Genomic DNA, 26751 nt, shown 5'->3' on the forward strand with positions numbered 1-26751 from the left:
GAGGTATCTCAGCCCCAATTGATTGTAAGATAAGGCGTTCCCGCAAAAGTTCTCTGTTGTCCGTGAAATCCAACATCATGGGAGGGTCAAATGGTGGAGAGGGAATCTCTCAATGACGGGAAAAAAAGGGTGGTAATGCGGCAGCCAGTGCAGGAGGATACAATTCCGAAACAGCCCCAAGACTGATAGAATCCAATGGGAACTGATTGGTGAAATGAAACCTCCAAATTCGGGTTGCTAGTCCCTCAGGAGTAGCGTAACCTGATCTAGAAAGATATAACAAAGAAACAAACACGGCGCCACATAGTGTGAGTAAGCCCAATCAGAGAGTCAGAGTGTGACGGATGGATGCTTACCACAGCTGGATAGGTCAAACACTTTGAAATAGATGTAGATCGTGGAGAGTGCTGCTGCCGAAATCCCAAACGGTCACACCAATGGGTAACCGTACAATATTGGTAAACACAGGCATAATGTTACCAAAGGTTTTTTAAAGCACAGTGTTTCAAGGCACTGTGCTTCTTCTCATAAATGCCAATTTGACAAAATTAAAATCACCCCTATAGAACAAATATCTTGTGTTGTCTCAAATCGTTTCCAGAAATTAAAACAGAGAGAGAACTTTTGGATCTTCAAATTAGTGACTCTGAATCCGAATGGTTTAAATGATATTTCTGAATCATCACTTGACTAACAATTTATTTCATCTATTTATATTGTTATCTTTTGGTTGATAAGTGCTAATTAGCTTGGCTTCTATCTAAGATCTTATTCATCTCCTTGTAGTACAATTATGATGGTCTATTTTTCATATTTATTTATTTCGATTGGTCCAATGGTCCTGCCCTCTGAATCAACCATTGATTAACAATACATTTGTAATCCAGTTTACATATTTATATCTATATATTCATTTGCAATCAGTTTACATATTTATATCTATATACTCCTTTGGTTTATTACTGTATACAATTGTTGTCGATCTTTAGATTATTTTTCTTGAGAGATTGATGTGTGTTTATTTTTGAATGTGTTGATATTGCTGTTGCCCCAACATTAATGTCATTTGTTGTTCTCGGACACTTTTTTTCTGTTGGAATCGAGAGACTAGAGAGATATATGTGGATTTATTATTCATATATACTTATTTTTGCTGTCATTGGCAACATGTTTTTTCTGTGGTCTAATGGTGTATGTACACACTGCAAACCTCTTTTGGTCCGGTTTTCTTGTTCTCCGGAGCTGTCCGTGGTGCTGATTCTCGAACGGCTACGTGGGAGCCGGTTTGGTTTATTGCCGGGTTTCGGCACTTTTCTGTTTATTAGTGCAGACTTTTGTCTGCATTTTTTCTGTGCATTGTCGTTTTAATTATATCCATTTAATACATTCATTGATTACTCATTATGCTAAGAGGTTTTGATTTTTCAAAATATACATTCATGCATCTTTTATCGCTTTTGATCTCATTTATATTTATATATTTTAGCAGTATATTTTAGTAGTTTAATATTTTAGTATTTAGTAATATAATGGTATAATGGTCGGTGTACATTTTTTTCTTGGGTCCGGTTATTCATTTATTTATTTATTTCCCCTGAGCTGTCCATGGTTCTGATTCTCGAGCGGCTATGTGGGTGCCTGGTTATTGTATTGCCGGGTTCTGTCTTTTTTTCCCGGCACCTTTGCAGATATTTGTTTCACACATGTTATCGGTTAATGTTAATTATAATTATATCTATTCCAATATATTCGTTGATTATTCAATATGCTAATAGGTTTTTGACCTAACTGAATGCACATTTATGCATTTTTTATTTTTAGATCTATTTATTAAGTATTTTATATATATTGTCTCTTTGTCACTTTTACTATTTAGCTGCTCTTATTATAGTATTAGTCTTTTGCAGTTACCGGGTGGTGACTTTCGGGCGTTTCTATTTGTGGACTACCTTTCCTCATGTTTCCATTTATTTATTTATTGATTTATTTATTTTTTCATTTCAGCTAACCTGTAAAATGTTACGATGTGTAAACTTTGGTGTTTGTTTAAACATTAATGTCATTTTTTGTTCTTTGACATGTTTTTTCTGTTTCATTGGAGATCTGTGCACTGATTACGTCATTTGTGCCCTCTGACCCTGAACACATTGGCGGCTTTTTTATCCGCGTGGTGCATATAAAGCTACCTTGTTTTAACTGCAATTCATATGGCCTGAGGAAGATGCCGGTGCGGCATTGAAACGCGTAGCCTTCTTACCAATAAATACTATTAACAATTTCTGCATCCTTATTGAGTAGCAGCGCCGTGGTTACATCCCTTTTCTTTCTACCTTAAATTACCAATATTGTACGGTTACCCATTGGTGTGACCGTTTGGGATTTCGGCAGCAGCACTCTCCACGATCTACATCTATTTCAAAGTGTTTGACCTATCCAGCTGTGGTAAGCATCCATCCGTCACACTCTGACTGTCTGATTGGGCTTACTCACACTATGTGGCACCGTGTTTGTTTCTTTGTTATACCTTGCATATAGTGTCACACAGCGCTCCCCCTTCTTGTATATAGTGCTACACAGCACTTCCCCCCCTTCTTGTATATAGTCAGTGGCATCGCTAGCACCGGTCATCAGGGGCCCAAGCCCCAGATTTTTGGCCCAGTGCCCGAATCCCCAAGGACTGACACATGTAATTGTATATGCATCCTCAGGAAGCAGATACAATTAATTCAGCTAAGCACTATGCAGGCCAGCACGATGTCGTCAATGGATCATGCCGGCCTACGCAATGGTCCTATCTGCTTCTTTAGCAAGACAGTCATAAGTACAGGCAAATATGTATATAGCGAGATGCATCCGTTACGAATATACAGTTTCACTTCTCTTTTGTATGCCGCTCAAATTTATTAATGTGGCATATTTCTAACAAAATAACCTTTTACCACAGGTCCCTCTCCTCATATGTGGAAATGTAATAAGAATTTGAAGTAAACATTATATACCCACAGTGTCTGAAATAATACCCATTATATTCCTTTAAAGATGTATTTGTCAGCATGATCACTACAGCACTAGATGAATACCTTTAGGGGTCCAGTTTTTAAAATAGGTAATTTCTGGGTATTTTTTTTTTTCAGGCAGCTCAATACCTCTAAACGCATGATATGAGGCCTAGAATTTATTCAATTGTGCCCTGAAAACCAAAAGGGTGCCCCCTCTCTTTTTTTTATCAGCCACACGTCTTGCATGCAGATTGAGGCCACAATGGGGGTATTTTTGAAAACAGGAGAAACAGGGCGTGTTTCATCATTCTCATGTTCGCTTTACAAAGAAATCTACCTTTAGGCCTCATTTACACGAGCGTGTGCGTTTTGCACGCGCAAAAAATGCAGCGTTTTGCGTGCGCAAAAGGCACTTGACAACTCCGTGTGTCATCCGTGTATGATGCACGGCTGCGTGATTTTCGCGCAGCCGCCATCATAGAGATGAGGCTAGTCGACGTCAGTCACTGTCCATGGTGCTGAAAGAGTTAATTGATCGGCAGTAACTCTTTCAGCACCCTCGACAGTGCATTCCGATCACCATATCACGTAACCTGTTAAAAAAAAAAGAGGTTCGTACTTACCGAGAACTTCCCGGCCGTTGCCTTGGTGACGCGTCCTTGGTGACGCGTCCTTGGTGACGCGCCTCTCTTGACATCTGGCCCCACCTCCCTGGATGACGCGGCAGTCCATGTGACCGCTGCAGCCTGTGCTTGGCTGCAGCTGTCACTTGGACTGAATTGTCATCCCGGGAGGTAAGACTGGAGGAAGAAGCTGGGAGTTATCGTTATAAGTCAGAACTTTTTTTTTTTTGACACGTTCACGTATATTGGAATCGGAAGTCACTGTCCAGGGTGCTGAACCAGTTTAACTCTTTCAGCACCCAGCACAGTGACTGTCTCCTGCCGGGTTCGGTCAAAACGAGTTCGGCCGAACCTGGTAAAGTTCGGTTCGCTTATGTCTAAGACACTCCGTTCGGATGTTTGTAAACAGAAAAGCACATGGTGCTTTTCTGTTTACATTCAGTTTGACAGCTCTTGCGCGAATCACGCAGTTCGCACGGAAGTGCTTCCGTGCGGCATGCGTGGTTTTCACGCACCCATTGACTTCAATGGGTGCGTGATGCGCAAAAAATGCACGATTATAGAACATGTCGTGAGTTTTACGCCACGCACTCGCGCAGCGCAAAATTCACGCATCGTCTGCACTGCCCCATAGAGTAATATAGGTGCGTACGACACGCGTGAAAAGCACGCGCGTCGCACGCGCGTATATTACGCTCGTGTAAATGAGGCCTTAAAATGATACTTTTCTGAAAAAAATGGGGTAGTTTATAGGGAGTTCCTATCGTTCTGGCAGCTCAAAGCCTCTCCAAATGTGCAGTGGGGCCTAAAACATTTTCAAGCAAAATACGTGTCCTGAAAGCCTCTAGGTGCTCCCTTCTTTTTGGCCCTGCCGTATATCTAGACAGCACATTAAGGCTACAATGGAGGTATTTTTGAAAATACGAGAAATAGGGTGATAGATTTTGGGGTCTGTTTCTTCATTCTCATGTTCGTTTACAAAGAAATATATCTTTAAAATGATACATTATTGAAAAAAGTGGAATTTCATTTTTTTCCGCCTGCATTGCATTAAATTCACTAAAAACTATGGGGGTTAAAATACTCACTACACCCCTAGATAAATACCTTAAGGGCTTAAGGGCTTTTCTAAATGGGGAGTTTCAATCGTTCTGGTAGCTCAATTTTTCTCCAAATATGCAGTAGGGCTTAAAACATTTTACAGCAAAATATGTGTCCTGAAAGCCTCCAGGTGCTCCCTTCATGTTGGTCCCTGCCATGTGCCCAGACAGCGCATTAAGGCTCCAAGGGGTGTATTTTTGATAACAGGGGAAACGGGGTGAAAGATTTTGGGTTGTGTTTCTTCATTCTCACGTTTGCTTTACAAAGAAATCTGTCTTTAAAATGACACATTTGTGTGAAAAAATGTATCATCATTTTTTACGCCTGCTTTGCCTGAATTCTTACAAAAAAAACCTGTGGCCTCAAAATACTTACAACACCCCTTCGGAAGTACCTTAAGGGGTGTAATTTTCAAAATGGGGTCATTTGTGGGGTTTTCCATCATTCTGACAGCTATGAGTATCTTAAAACCTGGCTTGGTGCAGGAAAACAAAATGTACTTCAAAATTTATAAAATTATTATAAAATTTGTAAGTCTTCTAAATTGCTCAAAAATGGGTTGGTTTTTTTTTTCAAAAGTGCTGCCAAAATAGAGTAGAGAGTAGGAAATATATATTTAATAAAAAAAAATTGTACAGTATGTATTTACATATGTGACATGTTGCAGTTCAAATTAGGGAAACTTTAATTTTACAAAATTTCATCAAGTTTTGTATTTTTTAATTAATTTACACTAATAGTATCAGTTTACTTTTACCACTAAAATATAGTACAACATGTGATGAAAAATCTATGCCAGAATTACTTGGATATGAAAAGCTATTGCAGAGTTATTCTCTGATAAAGTCATACATATCAGATTTGACAAATCTGGCTTGGTCATTAAGGTCCAAACAAGCTTGGTCATTAAGGGGTTAAAGGGGTTTTTCTATCAGAGACATCTAGGACATATCCACAGGATATGTCCTAAATGTCAGATAGATGCGGGTCCCACCTCTGGGACCCGCACCTATCTCTATTACGGGGCCCCCTAAACTCTGTTCTACTGCTCTATGTTTTGGCTGAAGCGTGAGATTTCGACCATGAATTATGGAATTACACTGAGCTATGCTGTTTCTGTAACACCCATAGTAGTGAATGGCAGTTACAGAAGCAGTGAAGCATGCAAGCTACTCTGTTCCCGTAACTACCATTCAGCTCTATGGGAATTACGTAAACGGCGAAGCTCAGCGAGCGACGTGGTTTCTGTAATTTCAGTCTGCATATAATGCATAGTAATGACTGTATGTATTATATAGTAAGGGGGAAGGGGGTCTCTCTCCTGCATATAATGTATAGGGAGTGGGTTCTCTAGTCTGCATACTATATATAGTATGGGGGGGTCTCTAGTCTGCATGTAATATATAGTAAAAGGTGGCATGGGGTCTCTAGCCTACATATAATGTAAAGTAAGAGGAGAGTTTCTAGCCTGTATGTGATATATAGTAAAGGGGTATTTTTTTTTCACCGGATCAGAAACCAATAGTTTTTAGTTCAAAGTTCCTCTATTGCTAACAGCTCAATCGTGTATCTGGGATTGAACATGCATGTGCGATCCCAACATGAGAACATTTACAGCTGTCGTCTTTTAAGGGCAGCTAGAAATAAAGCCCAGTTACCTTAACCACCTTTATAGCAGCTTAAAGGATTGACCGCTACTCATGCATCAGTACTGTGTGCTTGCCTCCCAGGCTATAATTTGCTAGCCAGCCTCTGACTGTCCGCTCATTCTCCTGCCCCTCATGTCTTCTCCTGAATGTGATTTGATGATTTAGTACCTTGGGAGGGGGGTACCCCTGAAATTATTTCTTATCCCTGGGGAGTTCCATTCCTACCTCATAGAAGTCTTTACTGAATTAACCATAGTCTCACTGCTCTTAAGCTGGGTTCACACGAGCACATTAACGGCCGTAATGGATGGACGGGACATGATTACAGTACGGGACAGTTGTCCTGCAGAGAGGCAGGGACTCCTAGCATCGTACATAACTATGATGCTAGGAGCCCGGCTCCCTGCACTGAGTTCGGTCCGGGACTTCCGGCCGAAATACGTCCGTCCATTACGGACGTTAATGTGGTCGTGTGAACCTAGCCTTACAGTAAAGTTTCCCTGTCTATAAGGCCTAATTCACAAGAGTGTGTTCAATTTGCATCCAAAAAAACTGACTGTTTTTCATGCATATAAATGTCTGTGTTGCATCAGCATGGTTTCTGTGTGTCATTCGTTTTTCTCCTCTGCAAGCCCTTTCTGGTTTCACTTTTCTTTTTTTGTGTATTTCTTTAGGAACTGATCCCTGAAAAACGCAGAGCACACAGATGTTGTCCGTGTGCGGTCCGTTTTTTTTTTTTTTTTTTACACATCGTGTACATACATTTTCAAGACCCCGTGTCTCGCAATATCTGTATTTTAACTTATTTGAATTAACTTCAAAACATAAAATCATATATCTTATCACAATACATGAACATTCCAAAAGGTTCATATTTTATAACTTGTTTCTTCATGCAGCTGTAATATTTTACTCACTCTGTGTACTTACGGACAACAGCGCATGTGCAAAGATAAGACATTCCTTTACACAGGAGGAGAGAAATTGATTACATTTATAAATTATTTAACCCCATACACAAGACACTAAAAATTTTACACAGTACTGCTGTTAAGAATGAGAGCATGCAATATAGATCTAAAATCAATGCTATATTGTGGCCACTCGTCTCATCAAACTTCACACGTTACATCACACACGTCACATCACACCCGTTCACATTACACTCCCCTCATTCTGACCCACATTAGTCACTGCAATGTACCTACCTGCTCTATATTCTTCACTCTTCCTATCAAAATTTACACCTGTATTCAAATCTTACATCAACTTACTTGTAACCACCAGTAATCACTTACTTTGCCATTTAACCTAGTTAACTCAATTCTGACAATGCATACAACTGATTTTTTTTAAGGACTCTTACACACAATAATACAAACTGGCAGTGTGCTAGAAGAGTATCAATGGTTATTCAATACAACATTCAAAGTTTTCCCTATTGCACTGGGTTCTCCATTATCAGGACTTAACCGTAGAAGCCCTTGTGGTACTACAGGATATTACAGACAAATATCCAACTTTTCTGTCTCTTACAGAAAGTCAGTACCTCGCCCAACACTATCTCAGAGCACACTCGAAACAGGAAAACCTTTTGATCCTTAGCAACTACACACAACAGCTAAATAACAAATGACACACTACATCAGATCAGCACAAATTTGTTCTCACTATCCAAACTGCAATCCTTCCATTTCAAAACTTCACATGTAAGTTACAACTCCGCTCAACCATGTACTACGTCACTTCATTCCAAAGGGGAGGTACCACTCCTCACAACTTATTCTGGTTGGTTTCATTGCCGGCAAAAAATTCTCTCATGTCCTTTCCTATCAACAATTCAAGATTTACACATCTTCAACAGCAACACAAATTCACATACGCACTTGCAATCATTCATCACACAAAAAGTTTTAACATACCTTTTTGGATCCATTCTTTCATACTATTACTGGATAATATTCCCCGTCCAGAAGATGTGATGTCATGAGAGCTAAAATACGAAGGCTTACGCAATACATGTGTGAAAGGTTGTATAAGAATATGCTCCTCATCTACTGCGTTTTTTTAAATTCACAAATGTAATGCCCGACATCTCTCGTGACAGCTATCAGATGATCAATCTCCCTGTTTTCGGCACCAAAAACTGTTAAGGAATTCATAGCTCAAAATATATTACACTGAAATTCTGACGAGTTTTCCAAAATACACTCACTCGAGGAATTTTATTCAGCATTCTAATCAGTAGATTTTATATTGATATATATCGGAGAGGAATAAACACACAGACTGCTTGCATGCTTAAAATACTCTTCTGAGGTTTATTGCCAAACTCAATTACAATAATATCATTCTAAATGGGTGTATACTTGAGTTTAACCAATCAGAGGCAATGTGACAATAATTCTGATATATTCATATTTAGCCAATTACAGGCATACATTACATTTTAAATATAATATTACAATTTTTCATTAGATGCGGACATCAGGTTTGCAGCTGGAGACAAGAGTACAATAGAATCCTTATAAGCTGTTCTTCCTCATGAGAGAGTTTTAGGGAGTTTCATTCCCATACATAAGAAATGTTGCGATAAAGATAAAACCTTGGAAGTCTAATAGTTTTATGTCTGGGCGTACAGCCAGACTGCCAGCCGTTAGCGTGTCCAAGGCCATAAGATGATTACACAGAGATAACATATTTCTTGCAGACTCACCAGAAATAATGGAGGGAATGAGAAGGTCATTTGAGATGGAGTTTACATCTCTGTGTATTTTGGCATCCGACTTGATAAATCATAATGTAATTTAATACAGAGAATATAAGCAAATTGACCATCCATTACACTACTACCAAGCAAAATCCGCACTCCAAAAGCCAAATGGCACTCCCTTCCTTCTGAGCCCTACAGTGTGCCCAAACGGCAGTTTATGTATACATATATGCCATACCCAGGAAAACCCGCTTAACAATGTATGGTCTGTCTGCCTACCGTAGAACATGCTGGGCACAAAAAATTGAAAATTGAAAGAGCATAACAGTGGAAAAATTGCCATTTTCACTTTGCACCATCGGTTGCTCATTATTTTCTGGAATACACCTGTGCGGTCAAAATCCTCACTACACCCCTTGATAAATGTCTTGAGGAGTATATTTTCCAAAATGGGGTCAATTCTCGTGATTTTCCACTGTATTGGTTCATCAGGGCAATGCAACGCAACATGTCTCACGAACACTAGTTGAACTAAATTTGCACTCCAAAAGACAAATGACAGTCCTTCCCTTTTGATCTCTGTTGTGTGCCCAAGCAGCAGCTATGGCCACATATTGTGTGGTGTTTTTTCTCCCATTACCCCTTGTGAAAATCAAAACCTTGTAAATACAACTGCATATTATTGGAAAAAAAAATATTCATTTTCACAGTCCAATTCTTTAAAACACTTATGGAGCCCAAAGTTTCCAAAATGAGATCTCTTTGGGGGTTTTGAACCTTAAGGCTACTGCAAACCTATAATGGTGCCTGGAAAACATCCTAATATAAAAGAGGCTCCAAAATCCACAAAATGCTCCTTCTGTATTTTTAGTCAAGTTGCACATTAAGGCCAGATGTGGAATATTTCTAAAAACTGTAGAATATAGATAAGAAATAATTACTCGGGGTTCTCTTGCTGTGTTACAGAAAAATATTAAAATTTCATATCTGCAAAAATTCTTTTACATTTCACCTGCACCTTTAATTCCTGTGACACATCGAAAGGGTTAGAAAACTTCCTAACTGCTGTTTTAAATACTTTGAGTGGTCCAGTTAAAATGTGCTGATTAATGGGGGAGGGGGTTGTCTAATATATTTGCCCCTCAAGGCCACTTCAGGAGTGAAGAACATTTAAAAAATAATTGAACTTAAAGTAGACATAAGTTAAATGTTAATTATTAACTGTTTTGTGTGGTATGATTATGTCTTACAAGAAAGAAAGAAAAATTTAGAATGTTTCCTAAACCTATCGGTGTTTTTCTATCATGAACACAGAATGTATTGACCAAAATTGAACACTAACATAAAGTACAATGTGTCATAAAAAAAACAGAATCTCTTGAATAAGTAAAAGCATTGCAAACTAATCCCCACGTATGGTATGTTCATACTTAGCGGATTAGCTGCGTTTTTTCCACAACGGACTTCATTGCGCCAAATCCGCAGCGTATTACAGTAGCAGCAAAGTGAGATTTGAATAAATCTCATCCACACGCTGCAGAAAAAAAACCTGTTGAGAAAAGTTTCAGAAATTGACTGGCGTGCGATTTTTTTAAGCATGTCAATTTATGCTGCGAAATTGCTGCACCTCTGTTGTGGGTTTTCCACATTGAATTAAATGGGGAGGTAAAATCTGCAACGAATTGCAATGGTTGAAATTTTTGCAGCTGAAAATCTATGATTCTGCCGTAAAAATTGCAAATAAAAAAACCAAAACACCTTTTCTTGTTTTAAATTTCTTATCTCCGTGCAGCCTGGCCTCCTAGGATGACTTATCATCCCATGTGACTGCTGCAGCCACAAAATCTGTTTTCCGCAGCGTAGACTCCGGACGAAAATCTGTCCCCAAGGTTTTGTAAATCTTTTCGGCTACAATTCCCTGTGCGTTCCGTGTCGGATATGCTACACAGTGACCACTCCTTGTTTTTCGGCTGTTTTCCATGCAGCCCAACCTACCGAGATGAGGTTTCATCCCATGTGACTGCTGCAGCCAATCACAGGCTGTAGTGGTCACATGCCGACGCGTCACTATGGCAACGCCAGTGAAGGTAAGTATTGGCCTTTTCTTTATTCACCTTTGTTTTACCCAGCGAGGATTCCAGACTACAATCTGCACCACAATTTGGTGCCGGTTTTTCGTCTGGAATTTCCTGCTGGTTCTAGGTTGGATACGCTGTGCATTTTTACGCAGCATATCCAACCTGTGTGAACATACCCTTAGTGTTCCAAATTGCATTTTGTTATTGGTATCTACACAGATGTATAATCTAACTAGTGTTGGATTAGCTGAAAAGTTTAGTTTTATCAAATGTTTTTGTATGTGTTTTATAAAGTTAATATTAAAGAAGTTGATATTGAAGTATTATAAATCTTATTTGCTCTCCAGGTCTAGCAGATAGCCCCCTCATGGCACGGGGGCAGAAAGAGACATCTCTACTATCACTGGTTGCTCTAGGATTTCTTCTGCAGATGTGCCTACTTCCCCCAGGAAGAGGGTAAGACCTACTGGTTAGCTACAAGCTTCTCTGTCTGCAAGCAAGGTCTGTTCAATGCAGTGAGGTGTTCAATTCCTCAGTAAAGTGTGTTTGTTAAAGGGGTTGTCCAGTTTGGGCTGTTTTTTATACTGATGACCTGTCCCCAGTATATGATTGATGGGGGTCCACTCATCAGCTGTTCTAGATGCTTCTGGGTGCAGGTTCCAGTCACAGTATAACAGCCGTTACTGCAGCATGGAAAACAATTAAACAACTACATTTTAACTGTAAGTAAATTGCTAAGTAGAACTACGTCAGGTATGCTATTAGATTAGGATAAATTGTTTGAAAAGTTAACCCCTTCCCGCACCTTGACATAACTGCATGTCAAGATGAGCAGTAACTTTGTACACCTCGATGTGCAGTTATGTCTGTACTTTGACAGTTAACCGCCGCGCGGCGCTACACCGCAGCGGCTGTTAACTGTGCAGGGTGTCTGCCGATCAGCGGCCCATCGCCGCTGATTTCGGCAGTTAACCCCTTCGATGCGGCGGTCGATTGCAATCGCCGCATTTAAGGAGTTTAGCGGTGATCAGCAGCCCCCACGTGAAATCACGAGGGCTGGCGATGGTACCCATGGCAACCGGACGCCAGACAATGGCTTCCGGGCTGCCATGTACAGAAGCCTATGAGGACCGGCCGGAGGCTGGTCCTCGTAGGCTTCCTGTCAGAGTGACGTCACAATGACAGTTGGAATGCATTACACTACGTAGATAGTGTAATGTATTCCAGCAGCGATCAGAGCTGCAAGACTAAATTTTCCATAGTGGGACAAGTAAAACAAGTAAAAAAAAGACAATAAAAATGTTTTATAAAAGTTTAAAAATAAAAGTTATAAGTTACATCAACAAAAAAATGCTTTTTTTTCCTATAATAAGTCTTTTATTATAGGAAAAAAAATGAACACGCTAAAAGTACACATATTTAGTATCATTGCGTTCGTAACGACCCAAACTATAAAACTATAATGTTATTTTTCCCGCACAGTGAACACTGCAAGAAAAAAATGAAAAAAAAATAGTCCAGAATCAAAATTTTTTGGTCACCACCGCTCCCAAAATATACAATAAAAAGTGATCAAAAAGTCGCATGCACGCCAAAATAGTACCAATAAAAACTACAACCCGTCCCGCAAAAAACAAGCACTTACACAGCTTTTTTGACTGAAAAATAAAAAAGTTATGACTCTCAGAATATGGTGACAAAAAATAAATTATTTTATAAAAAAGTGATTTTATCGCGCAAACGCTGCAAAACGTAAAAAAAACTATATACATTTGGTATCGCCGTAATCGTATCAACCCGCAGAATAAAGTAAAATTGTCATTTATAGCTCAGGGTGAACGCCATAAAAAAATAAAAATGAATAAAAACCATTGTCAGAATTGCTGGTTTTTGGTCACCTTGCTTGCCAAAAAATGGAATAAAAAGTGATAAAAAAAAACAAACGCATGTACCCCAAAATGGTACCAATGAAAACTAAAGATTATCCCGCAACAAATAATCCCTAATACAGCTCCGGTGAAGAAGAAATAAAGAAGTTCTGGCTCTCAGAATATGGTGATGCAAAATGTGCAGTTCCAAAAGGGGATAAGATTGGGCACCATTTATCAGTGCGACACCGGGCACATCTAAGGGGATTCTTATTTATTTACCCCATTATTATACCCTATTATTATACCCCTGCTGTACTCTGCCCAGCTTACATATGCCTCCACATTATAAACTGAAATACTAGCAAAACGGCAAACAGAACTACTACCAAGCTAAATCTGCGCTCCAAAAGCCAAATGCTGCCCCCTCCCTTCTGAGCCCTACAGCGTGCCCAAACAGCAGTTTACGCCCACAGATCTGGCATCTCCATACCCGGGAGAACCCGATTAATATTTTATGATGCATTTGTTTTCAGTGACACAAACTGGGCACAACATATTGTGCACTCAAATGGCATATCAGTGGAAAATGTTAATTTTCCCTCCACATCACCCGTTGCGCATTAACCCCTTCGTGCACCACGACTTAATAGCATGTCGTGGTGTGTGTGTGGGGGGGGGGGGCGGCGGGATGTATGGAGCGGTCTCACGCACTCAGCCCGTACCATACGTTGCGAGTGTCAGCTGTGTATTACAGCGGACACCCAGGACTATCGGACAGGAACAGCGATCGCACTGTTACAGGAGCTTGTAAAAATGACAATATACTGCAATACATTAGTATTGCAGTGTATTGTACCAGAGATCTAATGATCGCTGGTTCAAGTCCCCTAGGGGGACTAATAAAATGTGTAAAAAAAAATAAAAATAAGTAAATAAAGTTATTCGTGAAAAAAATTAAATAAATATTTGAAGTCCAAAAGAAAACCCTTTTCCCAATTTTTTCACTAAAGCAATGTAAAAAATAAAAAAAACACAAAATTGGTATCGCTGCATCCGTAAAAGTCAGAACTATTACAATATATCATTATTTAACTCACACGTTGAACGCTGTAAATAATAAAGAATTTAAAACGCCAAAATTGCGGTTTTTTGGTCACCTCAGCTCTAAAAAATTGTTAATAAAAAAAAGTTGTACGTAACAAAAAATGGTACCAATAAAAACTACAGTAGGTCCTGCAAGAAATGAGTCCTCACACCACTTTATTGACGGAAAAATAAAAACATTATGGCTCTTGGAATGCGGGGAGTGAAAAACAAAATTAAAAAAAGCAAAAAATGGATCAGTCCAGAAAGAGTTAATTAATTTCTAATAAAAAAGCATTTATGAGCACATGTGGGGTATTGCCATACTCGGGAGAAATTGCTTTACAAATCTTGGGGTGCCTTTTCCTCCTTTATTCTTTGTGAAAATTAAAAAAATGCAACATTTTAGTCGGAATAATGTTGATATTCATTTTCACAGTCAAATTGTAATAAATTCTGAAAAAGACCTGTGGGGTCTAAATACTAACTATACCCCTAAATAGATTCTTTAAGTGGCGTAGTTTCCCAAATGGGGTCACTTTTAAGGTATTTTCACTGTTTTGGTCTCTCAAGGGGTTTGCAAATGCGACATGACACCCACAAACTATTCTAGCTAAATCTTAGCTCCAAAATGCAAATAGTGCTCCTTCACTTCTAAGCCCCGCTTTGGGCTCAAACAGCAGTTTATTACCACATGTGAGGTATTTCCATAAATCGGGAAAATTTGCTTTACAAATGCTGGGGAGTTTTTTCTCCTTTATTCCTTGTAAAAATTAAAAATGTCTATGTTTTTTCAGAAAAAAAGTAGATTCTCATCTTCACAGACTCAAATACATTTGGCATAAAAACTGTGGGGTCAAAATGCTAACTATACCCCTATATAAGTTCAGTGAGGGGTGTAGTTTTCAAAATGGGGTCACTTTTGGGTGGTTTCCATGGTTTTGGTCCCTCCAGTTCATTGCAAACGTGACACGGCACTGAAAACGAATCCAGCAAAATCAGCGCTCCAAAAATCCAAATAACGCTTCTTCTCTTCTGAGCCCTGCTGTGGGTCCAAACAGCAATTTATTACCACATTTGGGTTATTGCCGTAATCAGGAGAAATTGCTTTGCAAATGCTGGTGTGTTATTTCTCCTTTATGCCTTGTAAAAATTTGACAGTTCTATATTTTTTCAGAAAAAACTTAGATTTTCATCTTCACAGACTAATTCAAATACATTTTGCATAAAACTGTGGGGTCAAAATCCTAACTATACCCATAGTGAGGTGCGTAGTTCTCCAAAATTGGTTCACTTTTATTTATTTATTACTGTTTTGGCACCACAAGACCTCTTCAAACCTGACATAGTGTCTAAAATATATATATAAAAAAAAAAAAAAGAAGGAGGCCCCAAAATCTTCTACGTGCTTCTTTGCTTCTAAGGCCGCTTTTCAGTCCATAAGCACACTAGGGCCACATGTGGGATATTTTGAAAAACTGCACAATCTGGGCAATATATATTGAGTTGCATTTCTCGTGTAAAATCTTCCGTGTTACAGAAAAAACTGTATTACAAATGATTTTAGCAAAAAGAAATGAAATTTGTCAATTTCACCTCTAGTTTCCTTTATTTCCTGAGAAACGCCTATGGGGTTAAAACACTTTCTGAATGCTGTTTTGGATACTTTGAAGGGTGCAGTTTTAACAATGGGGTGAGTTATGGGGTCTTTCTAATATATAACGCCCTCAAAGCCGCTTAAAGAGGCTCTGTCACCAGATTTTGCAACCCCTATCTGCTATTGCAGCAGATAGGCGCTGCAATGTAGATTACAGTAACGTTTTTATTTTTAAAAAACGAGCATTTTTGGCCAAGTTATGACCATTTTTGTAGTTATGCAAATGAGGCTTGCAAAAGTCCAAGTGGGTGTGTTTAAAAGTAAAAGTCCAAGTGGGCGTGTATTATGTGCGTACATCGGGGCGTTTTTAATACTTTTACTAGCTGGGCGCTCTGACGAGAAGTATCATCCACTTCTCTTCAGAACGCCCAGCTTCTGCCAGATCACGCTGTGACGTCACTCACAGGTCCTGCATCGTGTCAGACGAGCGAGGACACATCGGCACCAGAGGCTTGAGTTGATTCTGTAGCAGCATCGGCGTTAGCAGGTAAGTCGATGTAGCTAAAGAGGCTCTGTCACCAGATTTTGCAACCCCTATCTGCTATTGCAGCAGATAGGCGCTGCAATGTAGATTACAGTAACGTTTTTATTTTTAAAAAACTAGCATTTTTGGCAAGTTATGACCATTTTCGTATTTATGCAAATGGGGCTTGCAAAAGTACAACTGGGCGTGTTTAAAAGTAAAAGTACAACGCCAGAAGCTGGGCGTTGTGAAGAGAAGTGGATGATACTTCTATACACAACGCCCAGCTAGTAAAAGTAGTAAACACGCCCCGATGTACGCACATAATACACGCCCAGTTGTACTTTTACTTTTACTTTTCAACACGCCCAGTTGTACTTTTGCAAGCCTCATTTGCATAAATACGAAAATGGTCATAACTTGGCCAAAAATGCTCGTTTTTTAAAAATAAAAACGTTACTGTAATCTACATTGCAGCGCCTATCTGCTGCAATAGCAGATAGGGGTTGAAAAATCTGGTGACAGAGCCTCTTTAAGATCTGAACTGGTCCTTGAAAAAATGGTCTTTTGAAATTTTCTTGAATATATGAGAAATTGCTGCTAAAGTTCTAAGTCTTGTAACGTCCTAAAAAAGTAAAAAAATTTTCAAAAAACGATGCAAATATAAAGTAGACATATGGAATATATGAAATAGTAACTATTTGGTGTGGTATTACTGTCTGTCTTACAAGCAGATACATTTAATTTTCATGACAGATACAGGTTTCAGCACGAGACACAAAGCAGCTGTATATCTGAAAAAGTAAAAATAATTTTTAATAAAAAGTAATTAAAAGTTGCACCAATCACATTGATACTGGCCATTAAAGGAGGGTGTCAGCTGTAATAAAAATATAATCCCAGTATCTGCCGTATATTGTCCAGGCTTAGCTCCTGAGGCCACGCCCTATTGTTAGAGTGCACATCTGCTGTACATGTACATGTCACTTAAGGATTAAAATGGGTCTGAATGCTATTCAAGAAAGTAAGAATATTACAATTTATGGACACTAGATTACTGGAGACAGGTCGTTGACCTAGAGATTTAGTCTTATTTTCATATGCCTCATTGTTTTTTTTTCTTTCTACTGGATCAAAATTGAAGGAAACTATGTTGAACTAGATAGATGTATATATTTTTTCAGACTAACAAATTATTTTACTAAGTCTCCAGGTTAAGGCTCCAGTTGTCTACCCGGAATTTGTATATTGCATTTTCTTTGACCTTCTCAACTTCAAAGCTCCTTCAAAAACCGCGTGCCTGTTGCCCTTATTCTTGCCTGTACCTTGTGTGGTCTTGTCTGCTCACTCAGTTTGTCGTCTCTTGTGTTACCCCTCTGTGGTGTGTTTTTCCCCTCTCCAGTGTCTGGCAGGGCAGCGAGGCAGCATGATAACAGCCTGACTACCAAACCGAGAAGCAGAGCAGGGTAGCCATGACGACCGTGCAGAAAGACGTGCCATGTACCATAGCAAACAGCTTCAACGCAGAGAAGGTCAGAGGATCCTCCCCTTTATGTGCTGGAGGCTATCCTGGCACAGAGTGACACTGGCTAGGAAGGGATGAGTGCAATAGGAGATATTTATAAAACGCCCAAGGGGCTGTCGCGCACCCCCACCTGCAATGGCGATCGCTATGATTGGCCGGTCAATTCAGACTAGCCAATCGCGGCTTTTTGCGGCTTTAGCGAATCACTGTGCCAAAAGTGATATGATGATGATGCGCTAATCCCTACCATGTATTTATGTGGCGTGGTGCTACCTCCCCGATCGCTACAATTGGTCGGTCTGCACAGACCGACCAATCACAGCCATGTTGGGTGTTTCAAACACCCTGCACCAGCTCTGCCTGCCTCATTCTGGTTAGGAAAGGTGAACGGAGCTGATGTGTGAATTTCTGTGTGCTATGCTGACTGTTACTAAGGCCTTCTGGTCTTGTGATCCGCTTCTGTATCCTGCTCAGTCTTCTGCATCCTGCTGCGTGATCATTCATTGGGTGATCATAATCATCCACCATGATGCTGCTGATTTTGTAATTTTTTTTTATAGGAGCAGCAGCACTAGAGTTGTCCCTACATTTTCCTGTCCCAGTTCCCATACCCTGTTCCTGTATCCCCCTTCCTGTGTATGTCCTGTGGCCACTGAGTGCTGATCAGTGACCGCCATCACTGATCAGCCTCTCGCAATTTTTTTGACGCAGGTTTTTATTTCACCTCCCCGCACCAATTCACTCTGTGCATCCTGTGGCCTTGAGCACTGATCAGTAACTGCAATCGCTGATCGGCATCTTTGCTCAATTTTTGGTGCAGGTTTTAATTTTTTTGCCATTTTATTTTACTACACCATCTACCTGTGTGTGTGTGTGTGTGTGTGTGTGTGTGTGTGTGTGTGTGTGTGTGTGCGGAGTCTATATTCAGCCTCAGTGGTAATTTGTTGATGCAGGTTTTTTGGGGCCCTTTTTTATATAAAACTGTAAAAATTTGTAAAAAAAAATAAATAGAAATATAGTTAGATGCAGCTAGTACTTTTATAGGTAGGACGTTAGAGTAGTGGATATTTCGGTTAGCTGATAAGGTGTAGCCATACCTCCCAACTTTCAAGTATCGCAAGGGGGGACACACATTTTTTTTTCTTTTAAGCCACACCTGTAATCCCACCCAATCTTTGTCCATACACACCCAGTTCAGCCCACACAGTATCATGTTCCCATAGTGCCTCCCACACAGTATAATGCCCTCTAGCTGCCCCACACAATATAATACCCTCTAGCTACCACCATACCGTATAATGCCTTCATAGAGGCACCCATATAGTTTAAAGCCAACAGAGATGCCTCCATACAGTATAATGCCCACACAGATGCCCCTTGCAGTATACTGCCAACACAGATCCCCCATACAGCTTAATGCCACCATAGCTGCCCTATACAGTATAATGCCCACAGATGCCCCCATACAGTATAATGCCTCCTTAGCTGACACCATAGTGTATAATGCCCCATATAGTATAATGCTGCCTTAGCTGCCCCATACAGTATAATGCCCCCTTAGCTGCCCCTAGTACCAATGCCACATATAAAGTGCCATTGCTCACATAAACAGTGTCACAGTGCCCATGTAGATCGTGACACACACAGTGCCCATGTAGATATCACCATTGTCCCCTATAGATAGTGCCATTATACAGTAACCATGTAGATAGTACCACACCCCCCTTGAAGATCTCTAGGAGTAGAATCCCCAGCCAGAGCATCGGCCACGCTCTGGCTGGGGATTTCGCTCCAGGAGTAGCCCCTGACGTTACTGTCAATATATGGACAGTGACGTCAGAAGTTCCCTCTAGGAGCGGAATCTCTGGCCAGAGCATCGGCAACTCTCTGGCAGGGATTCCGCTCCTGGAGGAGCCACATATGGACAGTGACATCAAGGGCCTTTTGCCGGGCTCAGCGCTTAAAGCAGCGCTGTGCCTGGGGAGTGCTTGACACGCGAAGGAGCTCCCTCCTCTCCTCCACTCTGTATGAACGCTGAAGCAGGGAACTGACTGTTCACTGCTTCAGCATTGGGTTAAACTGTATCAGCAATCGGTTCAACTGTATCTGCGTCCTGAGTACGCAGGTACAGTTGACACTGGGACATATCACCGGGATTGTCCCGCTGAATCCGGGATGGTAGGGAGGTTTGGGCGTAGCTAGTACCTACACAGTTAGGTTAGCGAACATTTGCTGACGTTCATTTGAAAAAATATATACACTATCGTTCAAAAGTTTAGGGTCAAAAGAAAAGAAATGAAGGCTATTCCATGCGAGAAATTGCCAAGAAACTGAAGATTTCCTACAACGGTGTGTACTACTCCCTTCAGAGGACAGCACAAACAGGCTCTAACCAGAGTAGAAAGAGAAGTGGGAGGCCCCGCTGCACAACTGAGCAACAAGACAAGTACATTAGAGTCTCTAGTTTGAGAAATAGACGCCTCACAGGTCCTCAACTGGCAGCTTCATTAAATAGTACCCGCAAAACGCCAGTGTCAACGTCTACAGTGAAGAGGCGACTCCGGGATGCTGGCCTTCAGGGCAGAGTGGCAAAGAAAAAGCCATATCTGAGACTGGCTAATAAAAGGAAAAGATTAATATGGGCAAAAGCACACAGACATTGGACAGAGGAAGATTGGAAAAAAGTGTTATGGACAGACGAATCGAAGTTTGAGGTGTTTGGATCACACAGAAGAACATTTGTGAGATGCAGAACAACTGAAAAGATGCTGGAAGGAGTGCCTGACGCCATCTGTCAAGCATGGCGGAGGTAATGTGATGGTCTGGGGTTGCTTTGGTGCTGGTAAAGTGGAAGATTTGTATAAGGTAAAAGGGATTTTGAATAAGGAAGGCTATCACTCCATTTTGCAACGCCATTCCATATCCTCTGGACAGCGCTTGATTGGAGCCAATTTCATCCTACAACAGAACAATGACCCAAAGCACACCTCCAAATTATGCAAGAACTATTTAGGGAAGAAGCAGGCAGCTAGTATTCTATCTATAAGGGTATGTTCACACGCACTAATTACGGACGTAATTCGGGCGTTTTTGCCCCGAATTACGTCCGAAAATAGCGCCTCAATAGCGCTGACAAACATCTGCCCATTGAAAGCAATGGGCAGACGTTTGTCTGTTCACACGAGGCATAATTTACGCGCCGCTGTCAAATGACGGCGCGTAAATAGACGCCCGTGTCAAAGAAGTGACCTGTCACTTCTTTGGCCGTAATTGGAGCCGTTATTCATTGACTCCAATGAATAGCAGCGCCAATTATGTCCGTAATGGACGCGCCGTTCAAGCGCCTGCACATGCCGTTACGGCTGAAATTACGGGGATGTTTTCAGGCTGAAACATCCCCGTAATTTCAGCCATTACGGACGCCCTCGTGTGAACATACCCTAATGGAGTGGCCAGCGCAGTCACCAGATCTCAACCCCATAGAGCTGTTGTGGGAGCAGCTTGACCGTATGGTACGCAAGAAGTGCAGGCACCATCAAGCCAATCCAACTTGTGGGAGGGGCTTCTGGAAGCATGGGGTGAAATTTCTCCCGATTACCTCAGCAAATTAAGAGCTAGAATGCCAAAGGTCTGCAATGCTGTAATTGCTGCAAATGGAGCATTTATTTGACGAAAGCAAAGTTCGAAGGAGAAAATTATTATTTCAAATAAAAATCATTATTTCTAACCTTGTCAATGTCTTGACTATATTTTCTAGTCATTTTGCAACTCATTTGATAAATATAAGTGTGAGTTTTCATGGAAAACACAAAATTGTCTGGGTGACCCCAAACTTTTGAACGGTAGTGTATATAGCAGAAGTTTTATATATTTTTTCTACAGTTTTAGTGTACATTTACAGTTTTTTTTAACTGAAGTTCGATGACGAAATTTTTGAAAGCGCAGTTTTTTTTATACTACAGTATTTTTCCAGCGTTATGGTTAATTTGTTAGTGTCAGGTAGTCAGGAATGTTTTACAGTTTTACATGGGACACTTGTTCAGTAAATTTCAGTACATTTTTTTTCTTCTAAATTTTTATCTTAGTCTTTTCTCCATTTTCTTCTCTTGCTTTTTTTTTCCATATGAAATATAATATACACGTGTAAATGCATAATTTTTTTTTCAGTATTACATGTGTTCAAGCACTGCACACCCCCTAATAAAAATGTCCAAATCATCTCAAAAGGGTCTATTCAGCCGAGCAGGCATATCATACTCCATACTGGCCTCCGACACTGATGCGGCCAGCGAGGATTATGCCCCATTCCTCATGTCCTCCTCCTCATCATTCTCATCCAGTGATGAGGAACCTCCACAAAAGGTGCCCCAGGACTGCAGCTGAGGCAACCCCCCAAATAATACCATGTGGAACCCACCCCCTGAGAATTATGAGCATCACATTCCAGATTTCATAGGCAGAACAGGAATTCGGTTTGAGATTGCAGGCCTCGCAGAAATTGACTTTTTCAAGGTCTTTTTGTGAATTTAATAGTGCCCCAGACAAATTTATACGCCCAGCAATTTTTAGCCCAAAACCCTAGGTCATCCTTTGCTTGGTGGACCCCCATAGATGCAGCGGAGATGATGACATTTTGGGGCATTGTGCTACATATGGGCCTAGTAAAAATAGCCACAGATTAGGCAATACTGGAAAACGGATCTCTTATACAGCACAGTATTTTACCGCATGGCAATGCCCCAAACAGGTTTTGTACACGTTTTGTAATAATTCTGAAATATTATAATGATAATGCACAGTACCCGTCCCGTGATGACCCCACATATGACTGCCTATTTAAAATCAGGCCAGTCATTGATTATTTTTGCACCACATTTGAATAATTATACACCCCCAAAATGAACATTGCAATACCCTTGTACATTTTAAGGGGAGACTAAAATTCTGCCAATACCTGCCCAGCAAGTGGGTGAGGTATGGAATTAAAATGTAGAAGCTGTGCGAGAGCAGCTCAGGGTAAACCCACAGGTTTAGAGTTTATGAAGGGAAGGACACGAGTACAGATAAAGTACTAGATGTTTGCTACAGTCCTATGTAACACCACAGATTACACACACTGAGTACAGATAATGTAGGAGATGTTACCTGTAGTTGTAACACCACAGATGACACCCAGGGATTACTCTCTATATACAGATAATGTATAACTGCAGTCCTATGTAAAACCACCGATAACACACCGTGATAACTCTCTGGGTACAGATAATGTAGTAGATTTTACCTGCAGTCATATGTAACACCACAGATAACACACAGGGATAACTCTCTATATACAGATTGTCATGGCTGTGGGGTATGTGGACCCACTAGGCCGCTCCACTGTGGAGAAGCGGAGAAGCAGCTAGCCAAACAACAGTCAATAATCTCTCGGATAAGAGTACCTGGGGAAATGATCTGGCAGATACTCTAAGTAGCAGACACGTGGCAATGAGGATGCTTGGTGTGGCAGATGACACTGGGCGTGGCAAATTACACCGGGCGTAGCAGATGAGGCACACATGCTTAGGCTCAGGAACAAGCACAGCAACAGGATATGGGAAGCAGGATATGGGAACCAGGGAGCAGGATACAACTAAGAGAACATTTGCATAGACGAACACAGAACTACAAACAACGCTCAGGCAAGGAGAGGAAGGGCGGAGCCTTTTAAAAGTCCAGGGTGTTACTGGGTTGATTGAAAACGTTAGACAGGCGCGTGTTCTGGCCCTTTAAGGCCAAGAGTGAGCGTGCGCACACCCTACAGGACACATAAGAGCACTGCAGCTGTGTGTGTCGACGTCTCTGAGGAGGGAGACGCCGACATGAAGATACAGTCCTGTGGTCGTGGCTGCCGGTAAGTGGGACATATCGGCAGTCAGCGACTGCGGGCATAATATCCCACCCCCTTACATCCCCTCTTCTTTGGTGCAGAGTGTAAGAGGAACTTTTGGATGAGAGCTGGGGCGTTGATGTTCTCCTCTGGCTCCCAGGACCTCTTCTCAGGACAAAACCCTTTCTAATCCACCAGATAGAATGTCTTTCCTGCTTCCGTCTTGTAGTCCAGAAACTTTTATCACCTCAAAGATGTCAGAAGAACTGCTGGGAGCAACTGCAGAATGAGGAGACTTACTGTAGCAGTTCAGAACCACTGGTTTCAGAAGGGATGCATGAAATTAGTTGTGGATTCTGAGGGTAGGAGGCAGCCAAAGCTTGTAGGATACAGGGTTTATTTGTTGCAGGACTTCGAAAGGTCCGAGGAACCTGGGAGCAAATTTGTAAGAGGGAATTTTTAAATGAATATTTCTTGAAGATAGCCAGACCTTGGTTCCAGGAGGAAACTGTGAAGGTTCTCTTCCTATCAGCATTCCTCTTCATGCGGTCGACCGCCCATAGGATAGAGGACCTGGTCTGCTGCCAGATATGAAGAAAAGTCTCCAAATGCATAGTTAGCTGCGGGTACTTGAGACGTCTCAGGCACGGGAAGAGGAACACGTGGATGTTGGCTGTGTACAATGAAGAATGAAGTAGATACAGTAGATTCAGTCGTGTAGTTGTTGTAGGAGAACTCGGCCCAGGGAAGAAGCTGCACCCAGTTGTCATGCTGAACAGAAATGAAATGACGAAAGTAATTCTCCAATATTTTAGTAATTCTCTCAACTTGGTCGTTAGGCTGAGTATGATGGGCAGTGGAAAAGTTTACATCAAGGAGTTTACAGAGGGCTCTCCAGATCGGACACAATTTTGAGAGGCAGTCCATGCAGACGGAAGATATGCTTTATTAAGAAATTTGCCAGACGAGGAGCACAGGAAGACCCGTTAGTGGGATGAAATGTGCCATCTTAGAGAAACGGTCCACCACTACCCAGACAGTAGTGCATCCAGCCGGAGGAGGAACGTCAGTAATGAAGTCCATTGCAATATATTGCCAAGGGACATCAGGCACTAGCAGGAGTTGGAGTAGGCCAGCAGGTCTGGAGTGAGCAGTTTTATTAGAGGCACAGATAGTACAGGAAGAGACAAAGTCCACAACATCCTTAGGCAGCATGCGCCCTCAGTATTGACGAGCAATGAGGTCCCAAGTTTTACAAAGGCCAAAGTGCCCTGCCAGCTTGGAACTGTGTCCCCAGCAGAGAATTTGTCCACGATCGGAACAGTGTACAGAATTCCAGACTACTGGGCTTCAGCTGTAGTTGTGTATTAAAGGCTGGCGTTTATCGGTAGCAAGGAGAATAAAAAAATAAAAAGAAATAAATGGGGGGCGATAGCGATATGAGGACGTGCAGACCATAAACACCCCAATGGTTCAAAAGGACAGACCGATGAGAAAAAAAGAAAACCAATCACTCAGTGTGTATGATTTCATCAGGATCATCACCGACTAACATCCGTTCCAGGAACCAGACGATGGGACAAAAACAATCTCGTATTCTGGTCTTAATGTGTGTGGTGAGGATGTCGATTATGGGTTACCCAGTCTCAAAGAAACCACATATTCTTGATTCATTTTGGAGGGAGACGTTCACCCAATCCATGCGTAATAGAAAGACCAACTTTTCTAAAAATAAAATGGAGGGATGGGATATTTGGGCCCAGCCAGGTCTGCAGCATAGTTTTTCGGGCAGCAGCGGAAATGCATAAAATGAGCCGCTTGTAGAGCCGGAGGACGGGAGGAGTGATGTCAGGCAGATGACCAAAAAGAGCCCAACTGGGGGTTAGGGGAATCTGTTGCTTAGTGTGTGTGGGTGAAAAGTGGTATCCTAGTCCAGAACAACTGGAACACTGGGCAGATTCATAAGCAGTGGTACATGTCAGCCACATCTGCCCCACACCTGGAGCAAGACGAGGTTGGGACATTTCCCATATGGAAGTTTCGTAGGGGGGAGATATAGCCTTTATGTGCAATTTTCAAGAACATTTCCCAGTAGGAAATTGCCAGTATGTATTTCAGTGCCTTGCCAAAAGTACAAAGGATTAAATCAGGTGTGAGCTCCAAGTTATGAGAAGTCCACCTTCCCAATCCCGAGTTGAGTGTCTGATAATCAACCTGTTTCTGGAGTAACAAGCTGAGATTTTTTTCTGGGGTTTCATCAAGTTGACATGCCGAAGACAAAAATTGTCGTTCCAGTCCTCCTCCCTCATGGAGCAAAACACACCAACGATATAGCTTTGTGCCTGCAAGAAGTGAAAGAAATGTGGCCGTATGAATTCATATTTAACGCAAGCTTGAGAGAACAAGAGAGCTTTACACGTGGAAGTGTCCACCAAATGTCCCACCCTCAAAATGCCCTGCGACATCCACCGATGGAAAATCGGGTGTGCCTTGCCCCCTTGGAAATTTGGATTATCACAAAACGGGAGATAGAGAGGTTAGGGCTGAAAGATTAAGGTGATTATGACCCAGTTTTTCCAGACAGAAGACCGTGATGTGGAGTGAGTAGGGGAGATGGAGAAGACAAGGTAGAGCAATGGGGAAGCACATGGCTGTTTCAACCGCTGTGGAAGCATGGGTAGAGGAGTCATTAAACCAGTCCTGCAGGATACGGGTATTGGCAGTAATATTGTAAAGCCTAATGTTTGGCAAGTTGATTCCCCCATTTAATTTGTGTGGTTGAAGGAGGTATAGCCAAATTCGTGGCTTCTTGTTTTGCCAAATAAATTTGCAGAAAAGACAGTTTATTGTGCGTTCATCTTTGGCACGCAGGTGTAGAGGTAGCATTTGGAACAAGTAAAGGAGTCTTGGGAAAGAGATAATTTTAATGAAGTTTGCCCTACCTAGAAATTAAAGGGTGAAATTACCCTAAGTTGTTATGTCAGTTTGTAACTGACCATAAAAATGGTTTAGATTAATGGAGTAATGGTACAGTTTGGACACCCAGATATGTTAATGACAGAGTTTGCCATTTTAGGGGGAAAGCACGTGACCAGGTGGGCTGAGGGGTGCCGGTGAGTA

The 26751-nt window shown here is 41.2% G+C and overlaps 1 protein-coding gene across 3 annotated transcripts in view; it reads left to right on the forward strand.

The window, feature by feature from the left end:
• Nucleotides 1–26751, forward strand: part of GABRA3 (gamma-aminobutyric acid type A receptor subunit alpha3) — a 765781-nt gene that overhangs the window by 151277 nt on the left and 587753 nt on the right. For all 3 annotated transcript variants that reach the window (XM_075835629.1, XM_075835628.1, XM_075835630.1), the window contains one exon: nt 11511–11619. In XM_075835629.1, the coding sequence (XP_075691744.1) occupies nt 11531–11619 (89 nt within the window). In that variant the 5' untranslated portion in view covers nt 11511–11530. The remainder of the gene's footprint in view (nt 1–11510; nt 11620–26751) is intronic.

The sequence above is a fragment of the Rhinoderma darwinii genome, chromosome 8 (assembly GCF_050947455.1).
Source record: "Rhinoderma darwinii isolate aRhiDar2 chromosome 8, aRhiDar2.hap1, whole genome shotgun sequence".
Classification (NCBI taxonomy): Eukaryota; Metazoa; Chordata; class Amphibia; order Anura; family Rhinodermatidae; genus Rhinoderma; species Rhinoderma darwinii.